Here is a 24,954-nt window from a genome sequence, read left to right on the forward strand (position 1 = left end):
TCTTGTCATTTTGTCCAAAGGAGAATAAATGAATGAGAGAACAAAATGCTAACAGGGTAACAACGTCCCCAGAAAATATACACTAAACAAGTCAGAAGAGACCTGAAACCGAGGGAAAAGAAAGGAAAGAAAGAAAAAAGAAAGAAAAAGATAAAAACAAACAATAACAACAACAAAAAAGGAAAACTGAATATGATCAAATATGATCAGGCTGGTGCATAAATTAGTGCCAAACACTAGATTTGGGGCGTATTTTGGTCTGTTAGAAGAAAGTGCCTCCCAAAATTTTAAAGAAAGTAAAACCTATATATGTACAAAAATAAGGGTTAATACGATGAAGGGATGGAATATGAATGTAAAGATGAAAATTATAAAAGATTTTAAAGAAGGAATGTATAAAATAAGCTGTTTGAAAAAAGAAAGAAGAGGATTTAAAAAGAAAAAAAGGGAGAGAATGTGATCAGGCAGGAGAGTAGAACAAAGCCATACTCTAGAGATTTAGGGTATATTTTGGTCTGTTAGAAGAAAATGTATCCCAAAATTTTAAAGAGAGAACAACTTATATATATATAGACACACCAAAAATAAGGTTAACTACTAAGAAGGGATAGAATATGACTCTAAAAATGAAAAATAAGATTTTTTAAAAAAAGGGATTGATAAGATGTTTGTTGAAAAAAGGAAAAGGAAAAATTTTAACAACAAAAAAAAGAAAGTTAAAAAAAATTAACTTTGAAAGACTAAAGAATCATGGGAAAAAAGCCATGAATTCTATGTGCAGTATTCCCCTAGCGCTGGAGTTCTGCCTTACTCATTGATGGGTAAACTTGGTCTTGGCTGGCTGTTGGTGCTGATCTTCTGGGGGAGGGGCCTGTTGCCATGGTACCCAAATGTCTTTGCTGGAGGCGGAATTGCCCTGTCCTTGCCAGTCCTGGCTAAGTAATCTGCTCGGGTTTGCTCTGGGGAGCTTTTGTTCCCTGCAAGGTTTCCATACCACTTTGGAGGATGAGAGTGAAATGGCAGCCTCCCAATCTCCGCCGGAGGAGCCGAGAACTCGGGGCCCCACTCCTCAGTGAGCACCCAGAGAAAAGCAGTCAATCACTCCTATCTCCCGGTCTCTGGCCGCTCTCCGTGCTCACCTGGCCTGTGACTGAGCATTTCTATCTCTGGCACACGACCCAGTGTGGAGTCTCCAAACCCAGCAGATCCCTGCGGTGCGCTCCTGCACCGCTCCTCCCCAGGGGAGGAAGGGGAGTCTCCCCGGATCTGCCGCTTGTTGGGTCCCTGCTGGAAGAGCAGTGGCCCGCCTGTGCCGCAGATCACGGTTTACAGCAACCCCGAGCTGAGAGCCCACTCCTCGGCTCCGTCTCTGCAGCCGGCTTCCGCGTTCCGATCCCTCGGAGCTCTCCCACACTCAGGCACCCCCCAGTCTTTCTGTGACCCCCAGGGTCCTGAGACCACACTGTCCCGTGAGTGTTCCACCCCCCCGCTTAGCCACTGGAGCGACGACATCCCTCAGCGGAGCCGACTTCTAAAAGTTCCGATTTTGTGCTCCACTGCTCTATCACTTGCTAGTAGCGGCTAATGGAGGACCCCTCCCCCGCCATCTATCTTCGTGAATATCACCTCAGATTCACTTCTCTGCACCTCCTACCTTCCAGAAAGTGGTCGCTTTTCTGTTCAGAGAGTTGCTGCTATTCTTTTCTTTGATCTCCTGTTTAGTTTGTAGGTGTTCACAATGGTTTCCTCCCTATCCAGCTGAATTCCTGGGACCAGACGAAATTTAGGTCTCCTATTCCTCCACCACCTTGCTCCTCCCCTGGATGGATTCCTTTTATTTAGGGGTGGCGTCAATATTTAGATAGGGAAACCTTGTTTTCGTAAGTAGAGGCAGGCATAAGGTCTCACATGTGTCATTAAGGGAACATGGCTATACACATATTATGTAAATGGAGCTGAGGCTCCTCCTGGGGTAGAGATTTTAGTATTTTAATGGGGTAAAGGTAGTTGTTGATCATTTTAGAGCTCACTCCATGGTCCATATGTGTAGACCCAAGTCAGGGGTTAAGTTTAAACAAGTCTGGCTGGTCTGGGCCGGCTGGAGGTCTTGCCAGGACAGTTGTTATGGCTCAAGGGGTGGTTTTGCTTTCTGTTTGCTGAAGAGAGAAGCTGGAAAGATGAGCTTTAGGAAAAATGTGGAACAAAGATTGGTGGATACAAGCAGGTGGGCAGTAAAGGTCAGGTCTTGGGACCTAGCTGGTAATAGTACTATGTGTCTTCTGGTAACACCAGACCATGAAGTGTCTTATAAAAAATTGGATATGAATCAGATTAAGTATTTAGATTCAATTACCAATTTCTCAAGAAGTAGGGAAGAAAGATTAATTTGTTAATCTATACCATTAGGAATGTAATCAGCAAAATCCAGGTTATGGGAAACTTTAGAAGACTAATTGTAGTGTCTAGGGATGGCTTATCATTTGGATGATAGAACTATAAATTAAATGATGCCATAAAAGTCAGGACAGTTGTTACTCTGAAGAGGGAGTGGTTTTGATTGGGAGAAAGGTGGAAGGCTTCTGGAAAACTGACAAGACTCTCTCTGCTTAAATGGGTGTTATGTACAAGGGTGGTTGCCTTATAAAATTTCATTAAGCTGTACATTGGTTGTATGTGGTTCTCTGTATTTGAGTTACATTTAACAATACTAAAGTAAACTTAAATGAGATTAAGAAATTAAAATTTATTTTTAAGTTTAATTTTTAGTTCCTTGTTAGACTTTCATAGGGAATGGGAGACGGGTGTTAAAGACTTCAGTTGAGTCTAAAAAACAGAGTTGCAAACAGCAACTCAAAGAATTATAACTTGGATGTTTGAACTTAAAAAAAATCAAGTACGTTTCACATGAAAGGACTGCTCAGCATTAGTCACTCACTAAAGCCATTTCTAATACAGGCTCTCATCTTCACACTGTGGAATATGTAGTAAGTGGATTATATACTGAAAATGCCTGTTTATACCGGCTTCATGTTTTTCTAGGTGGTTTTACAGATATTATTTAATAAAAAACTAAATGAATCTATGAGTCAAATTGATAATGCTACTTAAATTCTCTATATAAAGAGTGAATGCTTCTTTAATTACAAAATATTTAGGAATATGTAATGTAAGAATGAATCTACCTTTATTATGGATGTCAGTACATTGTTTAAAGTAATTTCTCCCTTATTTATAAGATTTCTAGCTTTTATTTAAGGAAGTAATTTTCACTAGTTTGATAAAAATGGAGGTGTATTAAACTGATTTGAAAAAATTTTAAAAGTTAATGATACTTTGGCAAGTCTGAAGTAAATTAAAACTCCTTTTTTTCTGTCAGAGGTCTCTTCATTAGTATCCATGATCGAGGGCATATTGCTTCAGTTCTTAATTCATGGCCAGAAGATGTCATCAAGGTAAGTCATCTAATTTTTCCACTATGGCAAATTTGTTCTTTTTCCTATTCCATAACATATTGATAATTTTCATGATATCAGATAGCATTTGATGTGGAAATGTTGGAGTTTGGAGCCGAAGGCCAAGAAAGAATTCTTAAGATGGTTCTGGTGCTAAAAGCCTGGGGACAGGACCTGTGAGCAGAAAGGACTGACCTGGGATTGTGAGGAACAATTGATTGTATACTACAGAGTTGGGGGAGGTAAAGACAAGGGAAGTTTCCCAAAGGATTTTCATATGCTAACAAAGACTCACAGGATCCTGGAGTCCTGGCTATTGTCAGGCTAAGGTTGTTTTTTCTTCTAGCAAGGCATTAACATTAAGATTGGGAGTTCCTGAGGAAATGTAATACTCTGCCTGCCTCAAATATTTGTCAATGGGCTGCAGGTTATGAGGACATTTAATTTTATCTACATTTCCTTTTTGCCTTTGTTCTTCACATCAGCATTCACTGTCTTTTCTAGTGAATGTCACCTACTTTATATCTCTTTGATTTTTGCATACTGGATTAATTTTATTTTGGTACCGTTTAGAGACTCAGTATCCCTATTATTTCTGTCTGCTTTCTTAGTATTTCTTGACCCATTGATGATAAATGTTGAATAAATGTTGAAGTTGCCTCTGAATTTCTTTAAGCAAAGTCCCTTTTCACATTTGTTGTGTTTGATCATCCACTAAGAGGAACAGGCAGACAAAAAAAAACAATCCATTAATTCACTTCCTTTATCATTATGACCTTCAGTAGTTCATCTGACTCCCCTCTCTGAGTGATCTAATGAAAATAAAATAAGGATAGTATCCAACATTTAGTAGCCTTCTGTGTGGGGCACTACCTGGATTGACTCTTGTAATTATCATGATAATTCAGTGAGGAAAGGAAGGAGGGGCAGGCTATACAGTAGTGCCTGGTGGTGATGGGAACTGAAAGCAGGCTGCAGAGCCCTTGCTCTTAAGCATGTTCTCTACGGCCTTCCTTGTCGAAGGAAAGTGAGATGTACTTGTCTCTTCCCTGGCTCCTTTTTTCAAAACAGCATAACCTATTGACACTTTGCAATTAGACATGGAAAATTTGACAAAGATCAGCTTTATGGAGTATGCAAAAATAATTTTCACCCACTTCTCAAATGTGTATATTTTTAAAGCAGTTCTTTAAGAGCTGCATAATATAGGTGAACAGAAAATTGAAAAGATCTCAAAAGTATATTTTAAAATATGTTCTACTCTATGGTATAGTGGAAAAACATTGTACTAGGAGTTAACGTACCCAGTTTCCCATTCTTTGATATTAACCAGGTCAACCACCTTAGGCAGATGATTTCAGTTCTCTGATCTTCAGTTTCCGAATCTATAAAATAAGAGAGATGGACTGAATATACTCTAAATTCCCCTTCTAAAATACCATGACTCTGCATAATGCTCTTGATGGTAATAGTAGTCTTGATAGCTACAATTTGTTGAGAATTTGCGATGTACCAGGTACTATGTAGGGTAAGTACTTTGTATATCATGTTCTCATTTTATTGAATCACAGATTTATTCAATTAACTAATGTTTATTCATTGTTTACTATGTGCCACATGATGTGCATGGTGTTGGTGCACAGTAGTGAACAAAAGAGTTGGTTCCTATTTTTGTGCAGCTCTTCTGAAAAGTACCTTTATTATTCCTGTTTTACAAATAAGAAACAGAAGATTTAATTCATCTGTTTAAGGTCAAATGACTGACATTTTCCCAAGGCTCCATGGAAACAATGAGTGTAGGAATTTAGAGAAAATCTAATAAATTGTGTTTCACAAGATTGGTTTTGCTTAAATTCGTGTGATGGCCATGAATCACAGAACAAGGATGGTAGATGCGTTAATTTTGTACAGATATCAAATAAAATAGAAATAAAGTCTCCTCATGATTAAAATGGATGGCTTATAGATATTCAGGGTGATTGGAAAGAAACTAAACAAAATTCATTAAGCCTAGTGGAAGATTATCAGGTAAGAGAAGTAGCAGACTGTATGTACTCTGTATATTTCAGAAATGGTAGAAAAATATCCAGTGGTTGTAGGAGTTAAAGAGGATGGATCAACATTGCTGTGAAAATAGGAGGATGGTGCCAAGATGCATAAACTAAACATCAGAGCATTTGGGGGCTACTCAACAATTATGCATTATTTAATAAGGGCACTCCCAAAATTGTGCTCAAAGTGGATGGGACTGGTTTCACTTTAGTTCCCACTTTGAGCTCCTGTTTCCCTGTGCTCTTCCCACTTGCCCCAAAGGCATCTGAATCTTTACGTGCATACTGTCTCTTTCTTCACTGACCAAAGTAATCATATATCTGTATTTTTTAAAAATCGTTTAAAAATGTATATCCACTTTATTTCTTCTCTCCAATCATCCACCCTTAAGATCATATGAAATCTCTTAGATGTGTATTCAATTTATATTTTTTGACAGCTTAATATTCCATCACATAAGTATTAACTTCAGAAGCCAGAGACAAGGAACTGTGCCCCTAGATTTGTAAACATATATTAGTAGGTACTTTTTCTTTCTCTTCTAGGCTATTGTGGTGACTGATGGAGAGCGTATTCTTGGCTTGGGAGACCTTGGCTGTAATGGAATGGGCATCCCTGTCGGTAAGCTGGCGCTGTATACAGCCTGCGGAGGGATGAATCCTCAGGAATGTCTGCCTGTTACTCTGGATGTGGGAACAGAAAATGAGGTAAACAATTTAGGTCTGTAAGACAGCTGTACACCTTAAAATATAGCACCAGCTCTTGTATTATTAGCTTTTTTCCAGAACTTCATGACATTCATTCTTTTCTGTCTGGTTCTTCCTCCCTCCTCAAACTCATCCCCCAACTATTACAAGAAGCTTATTCTTTTCTCTTTTCCTTTTTTCTTCCCCTTCTCTATAATGTGATCGATCTTTTACCAGCATGCTTAGTGCTTTATTCTTTGATGAACATTCACACCATTAGTCTATAGAGTGTATGTTTTACTTTGGGAGATCACAGTTTCTTTTCAAAATTACTATTTTGGTACTATGTAGGAACTAATTGCAAAGGACTTACTAAGTTTAATCACTATGAAATCTTGTTCTAAAAGTCTGTTTTAAACCTGTGGTAGATGATTTGGAATTTATTTTTATTTTTAATTTAAGTTTTAAATTATTTTTTATTAACATATAATGTATTATTTGTTTCAGGGGTACAAGTCTGTGATTCATCAGTCTTACACAATTCACAGCGCTCACCATAGTACATACCCTCCCCAATGTCCATCACCCAGCCACCCCATCTCTCCCACCCCTCACCACTCCAGCAACCCTCAGTTTGTTTCCTGAGATTAAGAGTCTCTTATGGTTTGTCTCTCTCTCTGGTTTTGTCTTGTTTCATTTTTCCCTCCTTTCCCATATGATCCTCTGCCTTGTATCTCAAATTCCTCGTATCAGTGAGATCATATAATTGTCTTTCTCTGATTGACTTATTTTGCTTAGCATAACACCCTCTAGTTCTATCCACGTCATTGCAAATGGCAAGATTTCATTTTTTTGATGGGCGCATCTTTATCCATTCATCTGTTGATGGACATCTAGGCTCTTTCCACAGTTTGGCTATTGTGGACATTGCTGCTATAAGCATTGGAGTGCACGTGCCCCTTTGGATCACTACATTTTTATCTTTGGAGTAAATACACAGTAGTGCAATTGCTGGGTCTTAGGGCAGTTCTGTTTTCAACTTTTTGAGGAACCTCCATACTGTTTTCCAGAGTGGCTGCACCAACGTGCCTTCCCACCCACAGTGTAGGAGGGTTCCCCTTTCTCCACATCCCCGCCAACGTCTGTTGTTTCCTGACTTGTTAATTTTAGCCATTCTGTCTGGTATGAGGTGGTATCTCATTGAGGTTTTGATTTGGATTTCTCTGATGCTGAGTGATGTTGAGTACTTTTTCATGTGTCTGTTGGCCATTTGGATGTCTTCTTTGGAAAAATGTCTGTTCCTGTCTTCTGCCCATTTCTTGATTGGATCATTTGTTCTTTGGGTGTTGAGTTTGATAAGTTCTTTATAGATTTTGGATACTAGCCCTTTATCTGATGTATTCTTTATTTTTTATATATTTTTAAAGGTTTATTTATTTATTTAAGAGAGAGTACTGGGGGAGGGGCAAAGGGAGAGGGAGACAAGCAGACTCCCTGCTGAGTGGGCAGCTGGACACAGGACTCAATCCCAGGACCCTGGGATCCTGACCTGAGCCCAAATCAAGAGTTGGATGCCTCACCAACTAAGCCATCCAGGTGCCCCTGATGATTTGGAATTTTTTGTTTCTCATTCCTGCATCAGTATTTTAGAATCTTAAAGTTGTCTATCAGTACATATTTTTGCTCATCCTTTATTGCTAATATTTAGGTTCAGTTATGGTGATAGATACAGAAATTAAAGGTAGAATATGTAGTTTTTATAGTCTTTTGTTCCCTTCAAAGCAATTGACCCATTAATAGTATAGTATTAACTTGAACAGTTTTGATATTCATTAATAGAGAAAGTTATAATACTTAACTTCCTATATATGTGAGTGCTCATTTAACCTTTATAAAGGAAACATTTTGATAAAAGCACACTGCTTATCCAATATTTTCTTTTTCAGTACTAATAGAAATGACTTAGAAATTATCAAAGCTGACCTCTTGGAACAATCATCCAAAAATTATGTATATACATTGAACATTAAGATTTCCTCTTTATTTTTTCATATATTTAAAAAACATTCTTCTGTGGTAAATTGCAGTGACATCAAGTAAAGCTTAAAATTACAAAATCTGGGGGGGCCTGGGTGGCTCAGTCACTTAAGCATCTGCCTTTGGCTCAGGTCATGATCCTGGAGTCCCAGATCAAGCCCCGCATTGGGCTCCCCGCTAGTGGGGAGTCTGCTCCTCCCTCTCCCTCTGCCACTCTCCCCACTTGTGTTCTCTTGCTTGTGCACTCTCTCTGTCTCTCTCTCTCAAATAAGTAAATAAATAAAATGTTTAAAATTACAAAATCTGTAGAACATCTTAAGAATTTAGGGGGAGATGAAGAGGAGTGAGGAGTGATGAGAAAGGCATGCAAAAATGTAAGAATTCAGTTTTAAATTGGGGTTTTTGTTTTGTTTTTTAAAGATTTTATTATTTTTTAAAGTAATCTCCACACCCAGTGTGGCGTTCCAACCCACAACACTGAGATCAAGAGTCACATGCTCCACTGACTAAGCCAGCCAGGCACCCCTAAACTTGGGTTTTTTACTGAGATGTTGTCAGTGTAATGTGGACATAAATTTATGCACTAATGATTACACCATAACACTAGGACTCTTGCACTGATCGTTGTTTTAGTCACAAGAAATACTTTATTTCATGAAAATAGGTCTTAAAATTGTCAAATTGGCCAGTTGTCATGAGTTTTCTCACATTATCTGCTAGTATTCCTAGTATTGCTTTCCTCTTTTGGCATCCACTGCTTTTATGTTATTCTATTTCTGTCCAGTGTCCTACCCCCTCAGCCTACAGAATCCATATCCCCTGATCCTTCATCAAATTTCTTACTTTACTTTGGTGTAGATCTTGCTTTCTTTTGCCCTTCTCTCATTAAACATGGCCTGGTGCTTATTACATTTGAAACATTTTCAAGTTACTAAATTATAAAATAATCTGATAATTTAAATGAATCTGTTATTAAAATACTATGTGTCATTTCTAGAGATTTTTTACTTATTGCTAGTGGACTTTTGGAGATATTAGGGAAAAAATGAGTAGTAGAATTTTAACTCTTCGACAGGTCACTGAGAATATCTTTTTAGCCTGAGAGACCTTTCCAAAACTTCAAATTCCATTATATAGATTCACTTGAATTAGACAAATATTGAGCACCTACTATCTGTTAAGGCCTAAGCAAAACCTAGGTAATAAGAGAGTTAATAATTTAAGATCTTGCCAGCAAGATGTTATGAAGCTAGAAAAGGAGATACATGTGTAACTAGTTTCAAAATATATTAAATGCTTAGATAAGGACATTTGGCAAACCATTAGGGACAGTCAGCAAACCATTTCTCTGCCAGTTACAATATATTGTTAGTCTCTATATTACGTTATCTGCCTATAACTCCCATTTTTCTATAAATCATATTTAGTAATGGTGAAAATGTATATTAATATATGATCAGCTAGAGTTCCTATTTTAAAAAGAGTAAATTATTTGTTCCTTTTAAAAAGATAACTTAGTTGTATGTGGAGTTAGCCAGACTACAAAGTCCCCACATCTGTCTTTACTTCTGACACCAACTGCAAGTTTGGCGGGGACATTCCCCAAAGCTGATTCTCAGGCTTGATAATTCACTAAAAGGACTCACAGATCTCAGTGAAAGCTATTATAATCACAATTATGGTGCATTATAGGGACAGGGTACAGATTAAAATCAGCAAAAGGAAGAGAGGCATAGGGGAGAGTCTTAGAGGGTTCCAAGTGTGAGGCTTCTATTTTCCTCTCGGTGGAGTCAGGGGCAAGTTACCCTGTGGTGTTAACGTGTGGGGTTGATATGTAACCCCACTGTTCAGAGTTTCTATTGGGGCTTCATGACCCAGGCATGATTGATTGATTGCACATGTGAACTCAGGTACCAGTCTGACTGATTACATTTGAACCAAAACCCCTCACCCTGGGTCACATGGTTAGTTTTTCTGGCATGGCTAGCCTCCACCTTGTGACAATTAGTTGAGGCTCCTAGGCTGTTAGGTAAAATGATCAGGCTCTATCCAAAATGGTTGAATGCTCGTGAAACAGGTCACCAGATTTATGCAAGCATTAGACAGAAATATAAGAGACAAAAACACAAAAGGGAAAATAGGTCTAAATTTTAGAATTCAGTTTTAAACTCATATAAGATTATGAATTTGATCATTCAAACTTTCAAGGAAATGTAGCTCCTGTACTCTATAAAATGTTCCAGAGCATATTAAAATTCACAGCTTCACATTTCATTTTATGAAAAGAACATAAGCTTGATATCCAAACCTGGTAAAAAAAAAATAGCACATAATAAGAAACTGCTAATTTGTCTCATGTTTACCCATGTTCCTACCTTTACCACATTATAGGTGTGCAATCTTGAAAAAGTTACTTAGCTCTTCTGTGCCTTAGTTTCCTCATGTAAAATGAGTACCTACCTTACAGAGTTGTCAAAATTTTATGCTCTTACAGTGTGTATGATTGTGGTTGGCATTTTGTAAGCACTTAGGAAATGCTAGCTTATATGAATATAGATGTGGAAGCAAAAATCCTTCATAAAATACTGGCAAACTGAATCTTGCAGCATACTTTTAATATCAAACACTACTCAAACCATTAGCAACATCATAATTAATGGTGATGGAGGCATTCTTTTATTGTTTTTAAAAAATTTATTTGAGAGAGAGCGAGAATACGCATGCGGGGTGGGGGGAGGGGCAGAGCAAGAGGGAGAGAGAATCTTTAAGCAGACTCCATGCTGAGTGCAGAACCTGAAACCGGGCTTGGTCCCACAACCCTGAGATCGTGACCTGAGCCGAAACCAAGAGTCGGATGTTTAACCGACTACACCACCTAGGCGCCCCTAGAGGCATTATTTTAAAGAATTATCAAGACACTTGTTGGGGCACCTGGGTGGTTCAGTTGGTTAAGCGACTGCCTTCGGCTCAGGTCATGATCCTGGATTCCCAGGATCGAGTCCCACATCGGGTTCCCTGCTCAGCAGGGAGTCTGCTTTTGCCTCTGACCCTCCCCCTCTCATGTTCTCTCTCTCAGATAACTAAATAAAATCTTTAAAAAAAAAAGACACTTGTTATCACTATTCTCTTTGATTGTTCAGAAAGTGCTAGCCTTTGCAATAAGACAAGAAAAACAAATGGGGTAGTTGACTGACTGGAAAGACCCAGTTATCATTATTTATAGGTAATAAGTTTATTGATGAAATCCAAGAAAATCAAGTAAAAATTATCATGACCAAATTAGAGCCCTCAGTAAGGTGATTGCTTACAAAGTAAATATTAAAAAATCAAAAGCTTTCCTAGGTCTTTGTAATAACTAATTTACAAAAATTGTGTCATTTGCAATAGCAAAAGTAGTTTATTCTGCTAATGTTAAATGGTGTTCAAAATTTCTAAGCAAAGAAATAATACATTTGATTTAGTTCATTAGAAGAATGATTTTTTTTTTTTTAAAGTACACATCTGCCTTGTCTTTCCCAAAAACTAATAGAGATATGTTGGATTTATAAAGCAGAATATGTTTTTGTCTTTTCCTTAACTTTCTCATAATTTTATTCACTTTTGGGACACACATGTCAACTGTATTCTATTAACAATAAAGCACTTACATATCAGGAAGAATAGAAGGCATTTAGATTCTAAATTAACTTTTCTGTTGCTTAAAAGAGATAGAAATGATCCAAAACATGACTTTCTTTTATTTATTTATTTATCTTTTTAAAAAAAAATATTGTTATGTTAATCACCATACATTACATCATTAGTTTTTGATGTAGTGTTCCATGATTCATTGTTTGCGTATAATACCCAGTGCTCCATGCAGTACATGCCCTTTTTAAATACCCATCACCAGGCTAACCCATTCCCCCACCCTCCTCCCCTCTAGAACCCTCAGTTTGTTTCTCAGAGTCCATAGTCTCTCATGGTTTGTCTCCTCCACTAATTCCCACCCTTCATTTCTCCCTTCCTACTATCTTCTTTTTTTTAAACATATAATGTATTATTTGTTTCAGAGGTACAGGTCTGTGATTCATCAGTCTTTCACAATTCACAGCACTCACCATAGCACATACCCTCCCCAGTGTCTATCACCCAGCCACCCCATCCCTCCCACCCCCCACCACTCCAGCAACCCTCAGTTTGTTTCCTGAGATTAAGAATTCTTCATATCAGTGAGATCATATGATACATGTCTTTCTCTGATTGACTTATTTCGCTCAGCATAATACCCTCCAGTTCCATCCATGTCGTTGCAAATGGCAGGATTTCATTCCTTTTGATGACTGTGTAATATTCCATTGTATATATATACCACATCTTCTTTATCCATTCATCTGTCGATGGACATCATGGCTCTTTCTATAGTTTGGCTATTATGGACATTGCTGCTATAAACATTGGGGTGCATGTACCCCTTCGGATCCCTACATTTGTATCTTTGGGGTAAATATCCAGTAGTGCAATTGCTGGGTCTTAGGGCAGCTCTATTTTCAACTTTCTGAGGAACCTCCACACTGTTTTCCAGAGTGGCTGCACCAGTGTGCATTCCCACCAGCAGTGTAGGAGGGCTCCCCTTTCTCCACATCCCCGCCAACATCTGTCATTTCCTGACTTTTTAATTTTAGCCATTCTGACTGGTATAAAGTGGTATCTCATTGAGGTTTTGATTTGGATTTCCCTGATGCTGAGCGATGTTGAGCATTTTTTCATGTGTCTGTTGGCCATTTGGATGTCTTCTTTGGAAAAATGTCTGTTCATGTCTTCTGCCCATTTGTTGATTGGATCATTTGTTTTTTGGGTGTTGAGTTTGATAAGTTCTTTATAGAGTTTGGACACTAGCCCTTTATCTGATATGTCATTTGCAAATATCTTCTCCCATTCTGTCGGTTGTCTTTTGGTTTTGTTGACTGTTTCTTTTGCTGTGCAAAAGCTTTTTATCTTGATGAGGTCCCAATAGTTGATTTTTGCCCTTGCTTCCCTTGCCTTTGGCGATGTTTCTAGGAAGAAGTTGCTGCGGCTGAGGTCGAAGGGGTTGCTGCCTGTGTTCTCCTTTAGCATTTTGATGGACTCCTGTCTCACATTTAGGTCTTTCAACCATTTTGAGTCTACTTTTGTGTGTGGTGTAAGGAAATGGTCCAGTTTCATTCTTCTGCATGTGGCTGTCCAATTTTCCCAACACCATTTGTTGAAGAGACTGTCTTTTTTCCATTGGACATTCTTTCGGGCTTTGTCAAAGATGAGTTGACCATAGAGTTGAGGGTCCATTTCTGGGCTCTCTATTCTGTTCCATTGATCTATGTGTCTGTTTTGGTGCCAGTACCATACTGTCTTGATGATTACAGCTTTGTAATAGAACTTGAAGTCCGAAATTGCCAACACATGTCTTTCTTTTTCTCTTGTGAGCTATTGGAATTCAAAATATGTTAGTAACATTCTTTTTTTTTTTTTTGATTTTATTTATTTATTTGACAGATAGAGACACAGTGAGAGAGGGAACACAAGCAGGGGGAGTGGGAGAGGGAGAAGCAGGCTTCCTGCTGAGCAGGGAGTCCAACGCGGGCCTCCATCCCAGGACCCTGAGATCATGAGCTGAGCTGAAGGCAGACGCTTAACCACAGCCATCCAGGCGCCCCTGTTAGTAACATCCTAATTATAAGCAATCTAACCTAAATTTTTATGTTTATAGCTCTTAGTTAATAAATAAGGGAGAACAGAAAAATATTTAGCGTGAGATGAGTTGTTAACTCTTAATATTCTTATTTATTCATTCTGACACTTTATTCTTTTTATTTTGTACCACTGCTTTACTGAAAAGACAAAGAAAATTTAATTCAGTAAAATATGACTAAGTGTAAAATGTAATGGAGTTTTTATGTTGCTGCTTTATGTTCCGGTTTCACATGTGGAAAGCTGCTTTCAGTAAAAACATTCCTGTGGTAAAAACTTTTTTTCCCCCTGTTGTAAAAACTTTTTATCTCATCTCTTTTGTGAATCTCTGTCCAATTTTACACCTCATTGTAAAAATATAAAAACATATTGATAACACCACTTATTTTCTTATCCAGAATACTCTAGCAAAGTTTAATGAGAACTAGATCCCTTTTTTATAAACACTTTCCTCTTTTATCATAAATACCTATGTTGAGTAGTAATGAAAACAGGAAAGAAATGAGGAGCCAACTGATAGGACATTCTTCACTTGTTGTAAACTCACACTTGCCTGACTTCTTTAATCTCTGCAGCTTTCACCTAAAGGATGTTTAAAGAATAAAGACACTGATTGGGTGACTGGCTGGCTCAGTCAGTAGAGCGTGTGGCTCTTGATCATGGGGTAGTAAGTTCAAGTCCCACGTTGAGTACAGAGATTACTTAAAAATAAAATCTTAAAAAAAAAAGCCAAAGACAATGAAAACAAACCATTAAAGTGGTTGGCTAAAAAACACTCTTAATCTTTAGGTTAATAAAGCGCAAAGCATTCATTTAGGTGGGATGTTTGTGTTTCCATATTATCTTTCATTTGTTATTTCACAGTTCACATTTTCTTTATGTTACTTGTGAAACTGTAGCTATATACAATTTACTTCTGTTACCTGAAGTAAAGTTTCTTCAGTTATCTTTTAAGAGCATACCATACTGGGGTGCCTGGGTGGCTCAGATGGTTAAGTGTCTGCCTTCAGCTCAGGTCACGATCCCAGGGTCCTGGGATTGAGACCTGCATCAGGCTCCCTGCTCAGCGGGGAGCCTGCTTCTCCCCAGTCCTTCAACTCGTGCTCTCTGGCTCTATCTCTCTGTCAAATAAATACATAAAATCTTAAAAAAAAAAAAAAAGCATACCATATTCAGTTTCTTTTTAAAATCATTGTTACAAAATCTTTTCATAGTAATTATGTTTATTATTTGTCTGTTTTCCTTTTATAAGTGACAAATATCAAAATTTGCTATTGGACTAAAAATGTGAATAGATGTTCCTTGTGTCTGCTACATGCTGGTATAGATTTTATTAGGTTTTAAAGACTGCTTCATATGTTACATGGTGTCTTCGTTTTCTAGGGCTGCCATAGCAGTACTATAGACTGGGTGGTGCACCAAAAGAAATCTATTTTCTCACGGTTCTGGAGGGTAGATATCCAAGATCAAGGTGTAACAGGGTTAATTTCTTCTAAGGTTTCTCTCCTTGGCTTTTCTTCGTCTGGTTTTTGTCTAGTGTCTTCATATGATCTTTCCTCTGTGTGTATCTGTGTGCTAATTTTTTCCTATAAGAACACTAGGTATATTTGATTAGGACCCAGCCTAATGACCTCATTTAACTTAATTACCTCTTTAAAGACTCTCTTTCCAAATGTAGTCATATCCTGAGGTTTTGGGAGTTAGGACCTCAACATACGATTTTGGTGAGGACACAATTTGGCCCATTACATTTGGTTAGTCTTCAAGAGGGCATGGACAGTTGTTTTTGCATAGTTATTCTTCATTTATTAAATCATTGCTCCAGGTCTCAGATTTCTGATTCTGGTTTTATGTTTAGTCTGGCCTTTAGTTCATGTATACAGTATTTCTAGATCTAGAATACTTGCTGGAACTTGAACTCACAATGTTGAAGCCTCCTCCCATTTAGAAAGTTCACCCTTGTATTCCAGAAAGTACTCTTTGTATTTGGCATGAACTGGCTATGATGGAGGAAAACTGAAGGAAAGAAAAACCTAATAGACTTTCTGTCACATGTAGCTGCCCTATGTCAGAAACTAGTGTTGGCACTAAAATGTGGCCTGTTTTAGTTTTCTGTTGCTACCATAAAAAGTTATTACAAACTCAGTGGCTTTAGACAACGCAAATATATTAGCGTTATAGTTCTATGGGTCACAAGTCTGACACAAGTTTCATAAGGCTAAAATCATCAAAGGTGTCCACAGGGCTGTGTTTCATAGCCTGTCTTTTCTAGCTTCTAGAGACTGCCTCCTCTGTTCCTTGGTTCATGGTGCTCTTTTTCCATTTTCAAGCCAGGGATGTGGTATCTTTCTGGCTCTGCTGTCGTCATCACAGCTCTTTCTCTGAGTACAGCCGGGAAAGATTTTTCACTCTCAAGGACTCACCCTTAATCACATCTGCAGTCTCTTTTGCCACATAAGGTAACATATTTACAGGGTCTAAGGATGGGGGAAGTCGTCATTCTGCCTACCACAGAGTCCCAGCCAGAATGTCATCATTTGTCCCTCCACTCTCCTTCTTTTCTTTTTCCTTTCATAGTACGGAATTGCTTGTCATTTCAGACAAGTGGTCCTGCACTGGAATGAGCACTAATTATTACATAAAGCCAGAGGAGAGAAGAAGGTCCCTCAGTTTCCAGGCTTTCAGTTTGTAGTGTCATGGGCTTACTCTTTGCTGTCTCTTTTTATCTCACCCTCTCTAAATTAGATGATAATGGCTTGTATCAAGAATTTCTTTGGTTTTTGAGATACTACACCAATGTCTTGGGAACAAGGTGGGACCTTTCTTCAGTTTGGCTTTATATGGCACTGAAACTATCAGGAAGTCTTTTGAAATTTGTGGTATATTTTAGGAATACTGATTATATAAACTAAAATAGACAAGATATTTACCTGAGACAGGAAACTTTTGGGAAGTAGAATACTTTTATTTTAACTTAATAATATAAATTTGAAATTAGTGGTTCTCAGTATATGTTCTATGAACCAACCACTTCAGAATTACCAGGGGCTTGTGTTAAGAATGCAAAATCCTGGGCCCTGTTCCAGACTTACTGAATCACAGTCAGATTTTAATCATTTTTATTTCTACCACTTTTTAACATTCATGCCAGCTCATATGCATGCTGATTTAAAGTATTGCTTTTATGCAATATTTAAAATTTTATGCCTCAGACTCTTGGCTAAATGTTGGCAGTTAGTTTCCTTTTATTTATTTATTTAAGAGAGAGAGAGAGAGAGAGAGAGAGAGAGAGAGAGTGAATGGAAGGGACAGGGAGAGAGAGTCTGAGGCAGACTCTGCACTGAGTGCAGAGCCTGACACGGGGCTCAATCCCATGACTGCAAGATCACGACCTGAAGTGAAACCAAGGGTTGGACGCTTAACAGACTAAAAGCCACCCAGGTGCCCTGGCAGTTGGTTTCCGTAATTGTATTGATGATGTGAGCCAGCAAAAGAGCCAAAATTATATATTCTTTACAGAACCTGATTTTTTCATATGAAAATGAGTAAACGGCAACAAAGAAGATGATTATCTGTATATTATAAATAAAATTTTTAAAATAAATCCTAAAGTGGGGAATATTCATAACATTATGGCAGATAAACATTAATAATATTCTTAATATTCAGAGAACACTTTCAAGGCAATAAGAAAAGTCAAATGTGAAATATAAAAATTGCCTGAGGGCATATGTGCACAGATAATTTACAAATGAAGAAATAAAAATGGTCAATAAACTTATAAAAAGTATTTAACAATGTTAGAAGAGAAATACAAATGAATGCTACTTGACGACATTTTATATATGCAAATATATGTATTTTATATATTTAATATTTGTATATTCTATATTTATGTGTATATTTCATATACATATACACATATATATGGAAAGATTATACTTTTACCTGATGCTGCAAGAAAATAGATACACAGATGGTTCCTGGCTTATGATGGTTTGACTTAGGATTTTTGGACTTCACAATGGTGCCAAAGCTATATGCATTCAGTAGAAACCATACTTCAGATTTTGAATTTTGATCTTTTTCCAGGCTGTGGTATGTGGTATGATCTCTCTCTTGTGATGCTGGGCGGAGGCAGCGAGCCACAGCTCCTAGTCAGCCATGTGGTCATAAGGTTAAACAGCCAATACACTTACAACCATTCTGTGCCCAGACAACCATTCTGTTTTTCAGTGTAGTGGTCAAGAAATTACATGAGATATCCAGCACATTATTATAAAGTAGGCTTTTTGTTGATGATTGTGCCCAAGTGTAGCCTAATACAAGTGTTCTGAGCACATTTAAGGGAGGCCGGACTAAACTATGATGTTCAGTAGGTTAGGTGTATTCAATGCATTTTTTACTTAAGATATTTTCAATTTATGTTGGACTTATTGGGATGTAATTCTATTGTAAGTTCAGGAAGATCTGTACTTAGATGTCATTGGATTAAGAGATTAATTTGTTCACCCTCTATAGGAGGGCAGAGTTTCAATACAGTTTGCATGCTTTAAAATGTTCATCTAGTGACATGAAAACTTTTCATAATATAGTCCCCTGTGAAAAGGGGTTATAAAACAGTCTATGATATTGTCACACATTTAGAGAGATAGTATTCTACATGCATAGACATAGGGAAAAGGATCTAGAAGAATATGCATCAAGATGCTAATAGTGGGTAGAGATTATTGGTATTCTTTGTTTTTAATTTTACTTTTCAGTACTCTGAAATTTTCTGATAGGCAATATTGCTTTTTTAATGATAAAGAAGACCCTAAAATATTAAAAAAATACTTTTTCTGACTACTAAATTTTTGTAATTTATTGAAAAAAGCTGAATACAGAATATTTAGGGTGTTCTGACAAAGTCGATATAGGACACAGGGTAAAAACCATGAAATTCAGGACATGTCCATATATATAGGATACCTGGCAACCCTAAACACACACCATCTATTTAGGAATGAAAAATAAATTATTTTTTTTTCATTCTTAAGAAAATATTATTTAATTCTCAAACTCCAGATTGGAAAGGTAGGAATGTAAGAAACTAGAACAGGTGAGAGTTGATAATGATTTCTATTAACATTAAATAAATGAATACTTCAAATAAAAATTTCCAAGTTTCCAGAATTGAGATCTTTCTAATGAGTAAGTAATTACCTCCACCAGTGTATTCCCTCCTTATCTCCTCTTTGGAACTCTCTTCTATTCCTATATATTTTGTCTTTTACTGTTTTTCCCCTACTCTTCCCTTCTTTCATGCTTCTGAGTCTTTGGTGACACCACATGTATTGTATGTGACACTTCTTGCTAAAGGAAGTCTAACCTTTTTTAAGTGCTTGCTTAATTTCAAGTCTTTCATTTATTCTCCAACAAAGATCTCTTCAGTGTTTACTCTTGGCCACAAGAAGATTTTAATCCAATGAGTTAATATCACTTCTGTGCCAGGCTATTTGGGCTGTGGAGCCATTATCAAAACTGGGTAATCTTGTTAAATTGCTTTTTGTAGATACTAATTTTTTTGGTCAGTCAGATTTCCAAGAATGCACTCATTATTCAAGCCTTAATTATCATGAAATTTTTAAAAAACTGTAACTTTGGCAGGGACATTATGACTGGAAGAATTTTATCACTTCCTGATTTAATTCAAAGATAACAAGATAAAGTATTCATAAGTCTTCCTAATTGACACTTCACTGTACTCAGACTTCTTTATGAATTATACTTTAATTATTAGCGTGGGAAAGAGTGAGAGAAAAGGCAAAACCCGTGGCATCTTTTCTCAATTGTGTTCTTTTTCTAATTCACATTTTAGAGGTCCAAATATATTCCAGACTTGGAGAAAGTATTTTAATTCTGGCAGCCACTGGTAGCTCATTGGTGTTTCAACCTCAGCCATTCAGAAGCCTGCCAGTAGACTGATTAAAGATTTTAGGCCTCACAAAATAGCTGGGCTTTACAGCAGCACTGTTTCAGATTTTACATTTTATCTTAAATACATTTATATGATTAAATATGTTAACTTACAGCTAGCTGGAAAGGTTTAACTCATTGTTGTGCAGTGTAAGTCGGATGACCACAGAATCTATTGGCCAAACACACTGAAAGAGGATGCTGTTAATAATTATACTAGGACAATAGGTATGAACTGGGCTATAATTTCTTTTGGCTTTAAGCAAATCCCAACTCAGATCGTTCAGATGGTTTAACCTTTTGACATCACAACACTTGCAAAAACATATCATTTATCCATAACAAACCACCTCCAAATTTAGTGACTTAAAACAATCACTGTTTTACTAATGTTTAGGATTCACTGGGATGGCCAGGAAGGCCAGGATGCTTGGCACAGCCTTTCTCCATCTAGATTCTCATCCTCCACAAATTGTTCACATTCCACATGTAAAATATGCACGTCTCCATCCTAGGTTCCCAGAAGTTTCAACCCACTAACAACAGCAGGCCCAAAGTTCAGGGTCCTGTCATCTAAATAAGTTCTAGACGCAAATGAAGCTTCTTGTGTTCTGCTTCTTGTCACTGTTCAGTGGTGAGGCAGGGACAGAATAACCATAATCCACACTTCAATTAAAAATGGGAGGACTGGGCATCATATTGCCCTCAGTGGTTCATGGCAATTCTGAATTGCCCCTGGACTCAAGTTGCCAGGCCACCTTCCCCGGGTCAGGGGATATTTTTTGAGTGGGGCCTACCTAGTTCTATTTCCTTAGAGTGGTTCTATAGTTCGTTGTTCTTTTAGGCTTTTGGATCTGCTCTCTGAGCTCTTGGCTCCGTCCTTTGAGATATCTTTCCTTTTCCATAAGACATTGTGGTGCTGCCACTGAATAGCTTTCTCTGTCTGCTTTCTGCCTGTGGAAAGTTGAGGGCCCAGAGAATAATGTTCATTTTGATGTGTCTCTGTCCCAAATCATCTCAATAGCACAGTACCCTTAAGCATTTTTTAGGCTTTCTATGTATCAGACCAATGTCTACCCTGTTAGAGAAAGGACTTACTCACAATTCTTTTCAAAACAGACCTCCCTGTATTGACTGGCATGTCAGTGTGCTGCCGAACCAGCTCTTTTTAGCTAGCCATGGTGGTCTGTTGGGCTCCACTTTAAATTAGTCAGTTTTTTACAAAAGGTATTCCAGCCACACACTTGGTCTTTGATTGTAGGACTTCTTTTACTTTAGAAATCTTTTACAAACAAGTCCTGTGTCCCCTATATTCTCTTTCGATTTTGCTCACAAGCTAAACTTTTCCTTCTCCATCTCATCCCTGGTTTAACTTTATCATACAGCTATGAGAAGCCAACGTACACATTAGGCATTCTGCCCGGATATCTCTTCCACCAGATTCACAAGTTCTTTAGGTACATTGTCTTTTGAGGTCACTGAAGATAACAATTTGGTCTATTGTTTCACTATTACATGACATAGATTACAAATTTTTTTTCCGGCCCACAAAAACAGTGTGTCCTTTTAAATCTCTTTCAGCAATATTTTGTAGTTTCCAATGTATAAGGCTTACACATATTTTGTGAAATATGTCCCTATGAATTTTATATTTTGGAATGATATTTTAAATGGAGTTGTGTGTTTTATTTCATTTTTACCTGTTCATTGCTAGTATGTAGAGATATAGTTCATTTGTATGTGTTAATCTTAGAGCCTACTATTGTGTTAAATTCACATATTTTTTTCTAGTGGGTTATTTTGTGTGTAGATTTCTAAATATTTTCCATGTAGATGATCATGCATATACAAATAAAAAGTTTACTTTCTTCCTTCTAATCTGTATTCCTATATTTTCTTTTTCTTGCCTTATTGTAATGGCTAGGGTCTCCAGTATGGTGTTGAATAGAAGTAGCAAGAGTGGATATCCTTGGGACGCCTGGGTGGCTCAGATGGTTAAGTGTCTGCCTTCGGCTCAGGTCATGATCCCAGGGTCCCGGGATTGAGTCCTGCATTGGACTCTTTGCTCAGCGGGGATCCTGCTTCACCCTCTGCCTGCCCTCCCCCTGCTTGTGCGCTCTCTGTCTCTCTCTCTGACAAATAAAGGAAATCTTAAAAAAAAAAGGGTAGATATTCTTGTCTTGTTTCCAATCTTAGGGGAATAGTATTCAGTCTTTCACCATGAAATATGTTGTTAGGTGTGGGTTTTTCACAGATGCCCTCTGTTGGGTTGAGGAAGTTCATTCCTATTCCTAGTTTACTGGGAGCTTTTGTTATATATGTATTTTATAGTATATAAATTATACCTTGATGAAAATGGTCTCATAAAAAACAGTATTACATATACTAAAACTTGAACAGAGTGGTTCTGTTCATATCTATCAGTTTTAGAAAAAACTTGAACTATTTGTTGAAGATTTTGCCTTCAGAAACAAATCTAAGAAAATAATTGGTATCTTTCCATTTCCTAATAAACTAATATAATATTTCAAAACTCAGTATTACTTTTCTATGTGATAAACTTTGCTTGTAAAATCAGAATTGAACTTTTCTAATTAGCACCACTGAAAGATTTTATTTCCTTTTATTTCCCCCAAATAAGGCAGAATGTTTTAATGTTTAGTAATTCTTTTTCTTATTTGACATATAAATACTATAGACATATTCTGTGTAATACAAAATAATACTGTGGGTTAATTCTCACTCAGTATGGAAAGATTTTATTTCCATTTCTCTCCTTCTATAGATGAGGAAACTGAGCTCAGAAAGTGTGAATGACATCCCTATCATTATTTCTATATCTGTGGTAACTTTTTTTTAATAGGATTTACTCAAAGATCCATTGTACATTGGGCTACGGCAGAGAAGAGTGAGAGGTCCTGAATATGATGATTTTTTGGATGAATTCATGGAGGCAGTTTCTTCCAAGTATGTATAATCTTTATCTATATTTGAATTGAATTTCAAAAATTTAAAGATAACATAACATGGGTGCCTGGGTGGCTCAGATGGTTAAACGTCTGCCTTCGGCTCAGGTCATGATCCCAGGGCCCTGGGATCAAGCCCTGCATCAGGCTCCCTGCTCACAGGAAGCCCACTTCTCCCTCTCCCACTCCCCCTGCTTGTGTTCCCTCTCTCACTGCGTCTCTGTCAAATAAATAACTTAAAGAAATGATTTGTATGAAATGCATACACACATACTGTCTTAATTACTAGTGACCAAATGATAAAGTCATGCATCTATCTCAAAAAAGGTTGTCTTTGTTGCTATCCCTGAAGATACTTTTATGAAAATCTTTAGATCGTGTGGTTATTGAAATGCATGATTATGGTGAATGAGGCAGTGGTCACAGACCAAATTACCCAAGCAAGCCATTTTATGATTGTCAGTCTGTATTTTGTTTCTGGCTGCTAATAAAATGTGATCTCCAGTCATCTTTGTGGGTATATTTGACCCTTTTGTGGTAGGAAGTGGGGACTGAATATGAGTTAGTATAATCCACAAGTCCAGAATGGTGTTTAAGAACCAGGACATCCAATCACAATTCGTGAGTCTCTGATTAAATCTCTACTATTTGGTTAAAATGCAGTACTCTATTACACTTAATTTAGGTAACACTTAATTGTAGGCCAAGGGCTACTATAAAGTTTTCCAATTTTTTTTTCTTTCAGCAAAGAGACTTCCACCATAATTTAGTAATGTATTCTGAGAGAATTTTGTCACACTAATGAGACAGCTATCCCATTTATTACTATACAGCCACAAAAACCATGGACTATTTTAAAACCTGTATGCTGCCTTGGTTTTTCGTAGAAATAAACTCATCACTAGAACCAACTGTAACTAGAGACATAGTTCGGGGTTTTTTAATTATAAGGTTTAATTTTAAGAAGTTGTATGCAACAGCAGAAAGTGCTTTCATCAGCTTGCACAATATTTAGAATATATTGAATCTCTCATTGCCTAAAGTTTCAGGGCAGAGTATATTTGCCAGTTAGTAAGGGCTACTTTTTAAAAACATGGGCCTGATTTATTTATTGTAGTTATTAACTTATTCGGTTAAGCTGTACTTATTCATAGAAATAGTTAAGGAACTGTACAGTTTAAGCTCAAGATTGCATGGTACAGTTAATGTCTAGTAGTTTCTCATATATAATGTAATGTTTTGAAATTACCCGTAACTCTTCAGATAGTAACATTAATCAGGAGATTATGTAGAGAACATTGTGATGCTATGTAAAAGTAAAGGGAAATGCAATTCTTCTCATATTTGTTTTTATTTATTTTTATTATGTTAATCACCATACAGTACATCATTAGTTTTTGACGTAGTGTTCCATGATTCATAGTTTGTGTGTAACACCCAGTGCTCCATGCAGTACGTGCCCTCCTTAATTATTTGTTTTTATTGTCTGTGTAAGTAGAGACTATCTTTATATGTACAATTTCAGTATACTTACAAAGAAACTGTTAAACAAGTTTATGAACATAGTTTGTATGGCCTATATACTTAAGTGCTGATGAAATGAAAATAGAAATAATTCCATTTGGAATCAAGGAGAAGCTTTCCTCAGAAAATGAGATTTGAGCTAATTTTGAATGCTCAGTGTCAATATAGAGTTAAAAGCTTTTTTAAAAAAGTGAATTGAAGGATTACCTAAGATGTCTGATAAAGAAATGAGGATTGACAAAAGTCAATAATTTTAAATGCAGAGAGCACCTATAGATCAGGAGTTATGCCATAGACTCTTCCCAGAGAAGAATCACAAAGACTTTCCAAAAATAGTTTCTAGCATGCTGAGGCTTTGGGAAAAGTTTTCTAGAAGCGACACCTAGCACTACCCAATTAAATTGGGAAGTGGTCCTGAAGATAAGCCCAAGATTATTTAAAAAGAAAATGTAACCTAAATTCAAGGTGAAAAATGACTATTGCAAGTTGAGCTACTCAGGAATCACATTGTAAGATGGAGTTGATAAAGGAGTGCCCTTGGAATGAGCCCCTTTGGAAGGGAGGGGAAAGAAG

General features: G+C 37.1%; 1 protein-coding gene across 1 annotated transcript in view; it reads left to right on the plus strand.

The window, feature by feature from the left end:
• ME1 (malic enzyme 1) overlaps positions 1 to 24,954 on the plus strand; it is a 191,307-nt gene that overhangs the window by 77,806 nt on the left and 88,547 nt on the right. The window contains exons 4-6 of the mRNA XM_028108075.2: positions 3,377 to 3,452; positions 6,050 to 6,211; positions 22,755 to 22,858. Coding sequence (XP_027963876.1) covers positions 3,377 to 3,452; positions 6,050 to 6,211; positions 22,755 to 22,858 — 342 coding nt within the window. The remainder of the gene's footprint in view (positions 1 to 3,376; positions 3,453 to 6,049; positions 6,212 to 22,754; positions 22,859 to 24,954) is intronic.

The sequence above is a fragment of the Eumetopias jubatus genome, unplaced genomic scaffold (assembly GCF_037043125.1).
Source record: "Eumetopias jubatus isolate StellerSeaLion01/CBP00866 unplaced genomic scaffold, mEumJub1_p1.0 scaffold_6, whole genome shotgun sequence".
Taxonomy (NCBI): Eukaryota; Metazoa; Chordata; class Mammalia; order Carnivora; family Otariidae; genus Eumetopias; species Eumetopias jubatus.